Raw genomic sequence first — 10,345 nt, 5'->3', positions numbered from 1 at the left:
AAGATTTTGCTTTTCGATTGCTTCGGTAGTTTGCATTGACTTATAATATATCTAAGTTCGATGGTAGTTTCGTGTTTGAGCTGTCAGTGCGACGAACCACAGGGGTGGATCTAGCCCTCCAAAAACGTTGTGGGCCCATCCATTCGATATGGCTGAAAAACATATGTAAGTGTAAGTACTTACATTCAACATGATGGAGTACAGAGTCCTCTCTGTATATAGGGAGACTCCAAAAAGTAGTTCATAGGTAAGTATATGATGATGTCCTCCTAGCCGATCATCAGCTACGGCGGCTGTTCTCAGATACGGAGATCAGCCAACTGCGCAGGTCATATTATGGTGTACAAGTATTTGCGCAGACACAGGTGCACTCACTATTCCTTCCCTCTCATAGTCCAATGGGACGGCAATCCGACACGACCGGAGAGAGATTAGGCGCAGGACCGACATTTACGTGCTCTCTGATGCACGGGAGTATCAATCACCGACTTCCAGGCTCCGGGTTGCTTTGTGAAAGTCTTCACAAAGCGGCCCGACTCGAGTATCGAACCCGAGACTTCGTACTCAGCAGCCGCGCTTGCGACAGCTAGACTAATGAGACAGTGAGTAGGTAGGTATATAGTGAAAGTACAAAGGGGAGGCCCTTTGTTATATATTCCTATATTATATACATATAGCAAATAAGGATATTATATACGTATGTATTCCCGTATAAAGAGTATTAATAAAGGGAGAATATGAGAGAGTACAGGGAGTACTGAGGTGGAGTACACAAAAAGAAGTGTGGCGTCAAAAGCAATTTAGAGTTGTGGGATACTTGGTTGTGGGCATGGCCACGGTGACCCTTTAAGATATATCTTTGAAACCTCTTGTCGCTTTTAAAGCTAAACTCGCACTGTTTATCTTTCTATACAGTACGGCATTGAAAGAGCGCTAGTAATCGCCCATTGCATCGGACTTATCTCCGTATGGTTCATCAACGGAATGGAAATAAATCTGCTGGGAATTCTGATGACCAAAACGAAAAGAAGGACAATTGATAAGAGTATAGCAATTGTTCCTTGTTTCTGAATTCTTCATAGAGGGTTACCTTTAGTGTACAGAAAAACACACCTTACAAAAATTATTTAATGAAATAATGCAATACATAATATTTATAAATTCTTTATTTCGAGACTTTTTCAATAAATGGGTGCTAATAAAGTTGGTTCAAACTTAAAAATAACTAATTATAAAATGGGAATGCCTGTCAAATGTGTATAATTTGGTTCAGATGAAAGTTACAGTGGTACTTAAATAAATATTATACTTATTTACAAATACAAAGGGAATAAGATGATTTGTAATGATGGGATGAATAAGGGATCATGAATAAAAACAGACTAGATTAGTTCTACGTCGAGCCGCGTTCTTGATTGGTATAAATAAATTCCATGTTTTTTTAATAATTTGCAGAAAATTGTGGACTATAAGGTTTTATTTTATTATATTATGTATTGATAGAGGAGAGCGAGACTCAACGAGAGGAACTAAAGAGTGCGTAAAGGCGCGCGTAGTATTAATTTACGCGCGCCTCTGCGCTTACTTAATAATAGTTTCTTACACTAATATAAAACATAACAAGATACTTTGCTTCTGAATCTTAGAAATTATGACAACACATTTACATATAATTTCACTTCTTTATTATGTATGTCATAGTTTCCTAGAATCGGAAATTATAGATCCTACTACATACTTTGCGGTAGTTACAATTTTGTTTGCGGTATTGCTTGCTTATATTGTCCACCATTAAGTCTTAGTAAAAGTCCATAATTGTATCGAAATGAAATCTGTAACTACCGCATAGTTTACAGGATATATCAGAGATTCTTTCAGGAGAATGCGACCATCACCTATCAGTCTCTAATCATATCATACTTACGTTCATTCACAACATCTGATTGATGTCTTATAAACTTAACTCTGTACTTACAATTCGATTCTCAATTTACACTTCAGTTATTGATCTTATAAACTTTAAAATGTTAGTCGACTTCATAATGAGTCTAGTGTGATATTTTTTTATGATAAGTACATGGTAAGTATATAAAATTACAAATACAGAGGTAAGATATTTATTGAATACGACTACGTTACTCAAAATTCTAGCCAATATTATTTTGGACCCTATAATTACTTTAGTACCTGTACTATCATTACAATAGCTTCATTAACGAGTAACGTAGATAAACCATCCTTTACAGTATTCAAGTAATACCGTTAATTACCACGTTCACATAGATATGACATTTCTGTTAAACCAAACGTGATGTTTGGTGATCGACAAAAGTGAATAAATAGATCAAGATATCTATTAAAGTCAATATTCTAGATTCTTCACTAATTGTGTAAATTGAATAAGTTTATTATGTAAATAGAATCAATATTATACTTTAAGTCAATAACTAGCAGATAAATTCGTGTGCTGAAAGTCTGATCCCGGCCTTATGTTTTTATTGTCACCTTCGTCCGATGATCATAGACAAAAGTTTGCTCTTTGAGTCTTTCTTTTACTATACTTGGCAACACTTTCTGCGCCATTTTACTTTAGCGGGAAATTTGAGTTGTCATATCCATGTTTCTACAGTAGTTTTAAAGCATTTATAATGTCTTACGGTTATACTCTTGCTTGGTCGTCATGTAGGGGTGGGATTGGGGGAGGGGGAGCGTGTAGGACTCTCGCGAGTTCGGCTTTCTCGTCAGCAGAGAGGACGTAGACTGGGGGTGCGGCGGGAAGAAACCGTTCTGCTTTCTGTGGCTCGCGTTGTAATCTCGCGCGGTAGAGCATCACGAGAACACATAGCACGCTGATGATGAACGCTGAAGTAGCTGCTAACACTATGAGTGCCGTGTGGTAGGAAGTGGTCGCTGATACCTGGGAAAGAGGCAGAATATTGATGAGCTAATGTGGACACAAGATCTCAAGCAGCTCGTAGGTATAAAGGTACGTAAGTTGAACGAATTATATTTATCAATTTGTTTAAATCAAACAAATCCTCAGATACACACAGCTTCCTAATTGAAACTGGATATTTAATATCGACAGAAGATATAGATAGAATCTATAAATTATTGGCAGTTTATTGAATTTCTAGTAGTGAGAGTAAAGGAGAAGCAACAGCAAATCGATTTGATGGGAAAAATTTAATACAATATAACCATGGAAGAAAGAGATTTTCCGGTTCTTTCTGGGCACAACTATGAGGAACTTACCGTAGACTCGCTGAGTATCTCCCGCTGCTGCATGGCGGCCTTGTTGGGCGACGTCAGGCGGTACTCGCTGCGGATGACGTCAGCGCCCAGCACCATTGGATTGGCCAACTTCATTCCATTCGAAAGTTTCTCTTGTTTCACCTAGGAAAAAGCAGAGACATTAAACAATAGTCCTATAGTTTCTTTGACAATAACAATCGGGATCTTCGGGGTCGTGATGGTTTTGGTTTATAATGGCTAACAAACTTAAGAGTAGGACACCAGTAGAAATTAATACAAAGTGATGAGAAAATTATGAGTGAGTTGCCTACTTTCACCTTCACTAAATCGGTAGGTATGGTATGCTAACCTAATGGTAATGATCTAGTAGTATTGCTGTCAGTTTGGCAGTGGTCACATGATACGGAGGCTTGACTTACAAACTGTAATTCACAAATAGGAAAGAATATTAAACTCATAGGAACTAAAGGAAGTGCTGAAGGGCGGGCGTTTTGGGGGCTGTCTTTTGGAAAGATCGTCAAAAAGTACTGATTTTCAGCCTACTTTTTGTAAATGACTTTTTATCTTTCATTACTTACCAAGTTCTCAATATGGTAGACATAATCCACAGCTCTGGGTCCAGTGAGCACCGCTCTCAGCTTGGCAGAGGCGCGGTCCCTTGACACGGAGACAGGGACCCTGGCGCCGAGTGCTGCAAGTCTGGCCGTAAGCGCTGCCCGAGCCATTTCCGCGCTTTCCTGGTCCACGTTGAGGAGTTCTAGTTCCAGTATTGCAGTTTCTATTTGGGTTTGTTCTGTAATGAATAGGTATGTAAGGGGTTAGATTTGTGATCTAGGGAAGTGGTGTTTATGGAACGGTTTCAGCTGATAACATATCTAATTATGTTATTAATCGGTTATTTTTTATCCATAGCCTATGAAAAACAGCATCATCAATCGTTCAAAAAATCTTTAATTCTTTTACTGGTTTGAATTATAGTTATAAGCTCTAATTACGGTTACAGTTACATGCTACTTATTTAGTTGCCTGCAAAGTAGTAAATTGATTGTGTTCAATGGAAAATATCTCTTGTATTTAGTCTATCTTTCTTTGTCCACTTACCACAAGGATCAGGTGCCGGGGCGTCGTTAACAGGTCCCGCATGTTGTCTCCTCTGTCCAGCGGCGTCAACGCACCAACACCTTCCGCGAGAGCATTGTCGGGGAGAGAATTCTCCGGTTTCCAGACAACGGGGCCGATGTCCTTCACCACCTAAAGATAGAAGACTCCGGTAAATATCACGAAGAAATTCAGGTTACTATTGGATTAGGTGCATAGAAATTAAGAGGACGTTATAGTGGGGAAAGGGACATGAAATATGTACCTACCTAGTTATGTATAGGTATCACACAACTTTAATAATTCATGTTCTATGGCTCTTTATCACCTTTAGATTTTTTTTCGTCATACTTCATAATACTCACCATTCTCAATTTCCTCCTGCATCATCTGACATTTAGTCCTAAACACGATCTTATCCAAATGGACTTCTAAATGTTTCTCCAATCTTCTCGCGGTGTCCGCTACTTTAGGCTCCACGACCTCCGACACTAATACGGCTTCGTCTTTTTCTCCCGCTTGTTGAAGCACTTTGTCTAACGTTTCGTCTTCCCGAACCTCGGCGTCCATCTCGAAATCTTCATCTTCGTCATCATCGTCGTCGTCATATTCGTCTACTCTGTATGCTGTCATTTGTCTTATTAGTTCTTCCAGTACTGTAAAAGGAATATTGTATCAATTTAAGAACAGGAAAAAAACTTAATCTATTGGGTCTGTTTTGAAGAGCGTTAGTGGGATTCAATTTACCTTCGTCAGCTCTGGCTCGTTCGTCGAGCGGGTCTCTTGGCACCCACTTGCGTGCCTGCCGGAAGTTGCATGAAGGTTTGGCGCCGCGCACTAACGATCCCTTCAGAGGTTCTCCGCGAGCGCTTACACACCAACACACATCTGCAAAATTTGTCTGAATTAGAATGATGCCTAATGCCTAGTGTTAGGTACATACATACATATATGACTACAAGACGGGAATGAATGCAAGATGTTTAGGAATTTTAACTAAAGTGAGATAATGATATATGTATAATATTTTACTCACCAATATGTGACATGCACTGCACCGGTTCCCAGGCACCAGATACGTCGCATTTAGGTATGAAGGTACCTTTGCCGTACTTCTGAGCTGCTACCTCATTCTTCTCTCTAAGCCGCTCACATGGACTCAACACTGTGGTAGAAAAACTACATTAGTGGTGACGGAAAGTACAAGAGAGGGAATATCAATCAATAAGTAGATGATTTGATGGTGGGCTCAGTTACGTTTCGTAGTAGTTTGGCCCATCAGAGTAAACGATGGGGTTTTGGACAAAAGAACAGCCATAATAAAAGGTGATAAAAGTTTTTTTTCTTGGTCTTGAGATATAACTACTCTTCTACAGTTTGCTACAACTACTGCAATACTAGAATTAAAGTAGCTGATGCACTATACAAAAGCATTTACTACTACTAATGAAGCTACCATGCAATTAGAATATAGTGCAAGACAATTTTGTGGAGTTAACACAAGTATGATGCAACATGTATATACAATAGAAATAACGACATGCCTTCTTCTTTTAATGTGTGGCTTGTCTTCCTTTTTTTAGTTCTCAAGCTTGCAGCACCCCCTTCCACTGTTTTGAAAGACAAAAACTGCTTAGTGGAAGCAAAACTCGCAGAACATAGCTGTTTAATTAGGGATATTTACAAATAATGGGAAACATTTTGGATAGGTTTTAAAGAGAATGATGTTAATTCTATTACATCGTATCAAGCTGCTGAGATTGATGAACTAAACCGCTAACAAACAAATCATGGAATGGGAATTTACAGCAAATTAAAAACGCCTCGTCTTGACAGAGTATATTTACAAATCAGACAAATGAGAAAAGGTTTCAAGAGGATCAAAGACTTTATATTACAATATGGGACCCAAACACCAAAAACTCAATAGCTAAACTTACCAGGACACACGTTATTGCACTCTTCTTTAGTTCGGAAGTTATTATGGTTGCCGGAACAGCCGTGGTATTTGAACCTTTCACAACGGTTGCGTGCGTGGTTGAAGTGCCATCTCGTCGTGTTTAATACTTCGCCTTCTGTGCAACTACCTTCGTCTTTGTTTTCGAAACATACTGTACCTGTGGACAGGGAAATATGACCATGTGATAATGATAAATGTGGGAAAGTGAAACGAGGAATTAAATTGACCTTGTTAATTACCCCGATATTCCAAAAAAGGTGTTACAAGTAAATTATTATCAGCAGCTCATATTTTGAGCGATGCATTATGCAGGAAGAATAATTTAAGATGAAGGCATTTGCGATTGCCTGCAAGTACACTCTTAATTTAATCACCCCATTGTGATATGTTAATGTTAGTTTTGAGTTTAAACTTCACTTGGTCGTATTTTAAAGCGCCGGTTTCTTTAATATACACTCTGAGATATCCAAGAATTTTCGATAAAATAATACTTACGTGGCTTAGGACAGCAGACAGACGGTGTAGAATCATGTGGAGCGAATCGACAGGCGTGAGTGGAGGGGCAGGCCGCCGCACTGGGCCCGCACACCAGGGGGCCCGAGTCATCCGGAGCTCGCAGTGGATCCTGCCCGTCAGGGCATTGTGGGGCCGGGGTGCAACGCGCTAGTGGCGGACAGGATTCACCCTGAAAGGTATGAAATAGTGTGAACTATGGACTAATAAGTATTTGCAGAGTACAGGGTTAGCTTATGTTCGTAACAAAATTCTAGCAAGGCTTTTTGCTCAAAATGGAAGAGAAGAACCCATATGGAAACAGTATATTGTTTATTTACAAAGTAAATTCTTAAGTTCATAGGTAAACTTTTGTGATTTTTTTGCAAAGCCTCGGGTTAGGTACGAGAATGTCAGTACAATGTCAAGGTAAATGGTCAGGTATTCGTTACTAGAATGTGTAGTCTAGATATTTCATCACGAAGTCTTACCTCACACTCCAAAGGCACAAGTTCGCAAGTCTCATCAGGTCTACACTTGGCTTCGGAGCAGGGATCCTTGCACTCGCACGTGGGACACCCCTTGTTGTCCAGCTCCCAACCGTGCGAGCATATCAGATCGTCTACACAGCTCGGCTTGGGACACGCGATGGGAAGCTCACAGTTAGGCGTGGAGTTCGTTACTCTAGTGCCGTGGATCTGGAATATTTAAAATTAGACTTTTGTAAGATCGATTACAAGTATTGTTTTGACTTTATTTGTGAGAAAGGCAGACCCTAAAACACCTCGATATAACCACTAGGATTTGGCCGTTCTCTTTATAAGGATCATCGCATTGGAAACTATGGTGATGTATGTATGTAATGTTATTTTGACAAAAGGAACTGAATTAGACAGTTCATTTAGGTCGACAAAAAATGGAGATTGGGTTTGGATATATAAATATGTCGGAGACGGTCAATAGTACGGACACTAAACGGGACGCAAGCGCGCCATCTGGTGGCGCTTTTAGTGAAACAACATTTTGGCGCGCTTGGCAGAGTCGTGGTGGTCAGCGTGGCGTCGACGGAGCTCAGTCTTCGTTGAGTCGTCGTGTTGCACACATCTCGAAACTGCCCTACGTCACGTCTAGTGTTATTGCCTAGTGTTGTAGTACCGTTGTAGATCCATATTGTAAAGTGTGTAAAGTGTCTTTTGAAATTAAAGTGTAAAGGTTCTTCTAACCTAACAGACAGACATGTGTTGCTGGGGAGTTTGTTCCGCCACTTCTTCTCCCCAGCCAAAATACATAGGAAGTGGCGAAGGGCGGGCGTTTTGGGGGCTGTCTTTTGTTCTGACTAATTTGAATAAACGTTTTTGAGTTTTGAGTTCTTTTGAGTTATCTCTTTGTGCGATTACCCTAGCTGATGTCGGGCAATAGTGCCATCCTCATGTTTCGCCTATCCGACAAATAAATTATCGTTCATCAAATGTTACTAACCTCATTACCCGCAGCATCCACGCACCAGCACGCCTTGTCCGATCCCCTGCACTGCACAGTTTCGTAAGCTCCATCCTCCTTGCACTTCGGTACCCAGGTCCAGGCCGGTGGGTTGCCAGTCTCAGCCGCTGTGTGGAGAGCTAGTGCTCTGTGGAAAAGCGATTTAAGAATTAGCAGATTATTTAACAGGAAAATAAATTAAATCCTCAAAGAGGTGCTTTAGCACGTAACTTAATTAATTTTTCGCCCAACTCCGACGTTCTCTTGTATGGATCTTATATGGATACGGGTTATTTTAGTGTAAGAAGCAGAAGCAGAGGTCCGTAACTATCAAAAAGCTCCCCTGTTTCTGAGGGTATCACTGCTATTTTTTTATGATATAATGGTTTGGTTTTGTGATGTAATTACCCCAGGGTACGGATAATACACGACAAAATTCTGCGAGAAAAGCAAAAACAGCGTCAGAGTCTGATCTTTGTAACGCCAAACTTAGAACTGACAAAATAACATGAACTAACACTAGTTTTTGCCATACCTTCTCTGTTGGCAAGCAGTCTGATGCACAGCCTGCGTGCAAGCAGTCCCGCAGCCGGTCGCGCAGCAGCGCTCCGTGGGCCCGCACTCCGCGTCCGTCCGGCACGACCACTCGCAAGCACCGTTGGAAGGCACTAAGTAGGGACATTGGCCTGGCTTCTTTGGAAGACCTGGAATATTTCGTTGAATAGCTTAGATTGGTATATGAATGTATATATTTCAGTGTATGCGTCGATAACATATATTTTTTAAAAGGAAAACATTTATGTGGACATAACACGGCGATACAGAGAGAGAGAGAGAGATCTATTTTGAAAGACAGTCATTTTTTTCCGCAATACCAATAGGTTTAAGTGGATGTTTCAAATCATGTTTTGTTATAACAAAGATGTTTTGCTTTAGATTAAAGCAAAATTTATTTTATTCATTTATCAATTTTAAATATCCCTAATTTCATTAAAGTCAAGAAGACTCCAGTCAGAGAATATTATTCACTTCCAACTTCAAACATTTTGAAAACAAAAGACAAACTCACAAGCGGGCACCGGCGGACAGTAATCAGCATCACAAGCCACGTCCACAGTGGCGCAGGCGCGGCCTGCAGGACAGGTGACGCCGGCGCAGGGGTCGCGGCAGCGGCACGTGGGGCAGCGCAAGGAGTTCAGCTCGAAGCCGTAGTCGCAGCCCATGCGGCATGTTAGCTCGAGGCACGAGAGGTTACTGCGGACCCTGCGAAGAGAAGAGGAGAAATTGAGTTGAGTGATGGATATAAAAAAAACTAATGACATAAGGGAGCACATAGAGAGAATACATGAGGGCAGTACACAAGGGTGTAGATAGGATAGGTATAGTATATGTATAAAGGAGTACATACAGGAACCATGTAAGAAACTAGGTACGTGAAGACTCACATATGGATAATACACAAGTGAGTTCCTAGAAGGAGTACGTTAGGGAGTATATAGAAGAAGCATTTAGTGAAATACTGCAAAGAGAAATAAGTGTGAAATCACAAGAAAATTAGGATTTGGGATGCCACCAGTGTGTCGGTATTTTACCCATACCTATACTACAAAACTTCACTGCTAATTAGAAAGTTTGCAAAAATAGGACTCATCCAAAAATATAAAAAACACAAAGATAAGTATCACAGTATAGATAGAATGGATCAAAATAACTTACATATCGCAATCCACAGCGGAAGCATTCCTCGTACTAGTCTCAGGTATCTCAGTGCCGAAGCTATCAACACACCAGCACCTGCCATTAGCGCACTGCTGCGAAGTGAAGGAGCCGTCGGACTTGCAGGTTGGGGCTGGTAGAGCTAGCTTCATGCCGTCCACTGTTCCTTCCATCTTCTCGTCGAAATCGCGGAGGTATTCGCACACTGGGAGTAAGATGATGAAGAATTTTATAAAAGTCTTTCAAGCAAGGTGTTTTAATTTTCTGTGAAAATGTATTTAGAAATATAAGATCGTGTCTAGTAATAGTCCTTACAGTAATTCTTTTCTTGACGGGCTTTGAATC

General features: G+C 40.5%; 1 protein-coding gene across 2 annotated transcripts in view; it reads right to left on the bottom strand.

Moving 5' to 3' along the window:
* Window positions 1–1,148: 1,148 nt before the first annotated feature.
* LOC124640205 overlaps window positions 1,149–10,345 on the bottom strand; it is a 62,903-nt gene continuing 53,706 nt past the window's right edge. Inside the window, exons 11-25 of one of the 2 annotated variants that reach the window (XM_047177871.1) lie at window positions 10,001–10,205; window positions 9,354–9,547; window positions 8,820–8,988; window positions 8,285–8,432; window positions 7,297–7,503; window positions 6,809–6,998; window positions 6,294–6,470; window positions 5,898–5,963; window positions 5,390–5,518; window positions 5,101–5,241; window positions 4,719–5,009; window positions 4,357–4,506; window positions 3,834–4,048; window positions 3,256–3,396; window positions 1,149–2,917 (exon numbers count right to left, since the gene is read on the bottom strand). In XM_047177871.1, the coding sequence (XP_047033827.1) occupies window positions 2,660–2,917; window positions 3,256–3,396; window positions 3,834–4,048; window positions 4,357–4,506; window positions 4,719–5,009; window positions 5,101–5,241; window positions 5,390–5,518; window positions 5,898–5,963; window positions 6,294–6,470; window positions 6,809–6,998; window positions 7,297–7,503; window positions 8,285–8,432; window positions 8,820–8,988; window positions 9,354–9,547; window positions 10,001–10,205 (2,681 nt within the window). In that variant the 3' untranslated portion in view covers window positions 1,149–2,659. The remainder of the gene's footprint in view (window positions 2,918–3,255; window positions 3,397–3,833; window positions 4,049–4,356; window positions 4,507–4,718; window positions 5,010–5,100; window positions 5,242–5,389; window positions 5,519–5,897; window positions 5,964–6,293; window positions 6,471–6,808; window positions 6,999–7,296; window positions 7,504–8,284; window positions 8,433–8,819; window positions 8,989–9,353; window positions 9,548–10,000; window positions 10,206–10,345) is intronic. The other variant, XM_047177872.1, reaches the window with a different exon arrangement.

Source organism: Helicoverpa zea, chromosome 20 (assembly GCF_022581195.2).
Source record: "Helicoverpa zea isolate HzStark_Cry1AcR chromosome 20, ilHelZeax1.1, whole genome shotgun sequence".
Taxonomy (NCBI): domain Eukaryota; kingdom Metazoa; phylum Arthropoda; class Insecta; order Lepidoptera; family Noctuidae; genus Helicoverpa; species Helicoverpa zea.
This window is presented reverse-complemented; position numbering and strand designations above follow the sequence as displayed.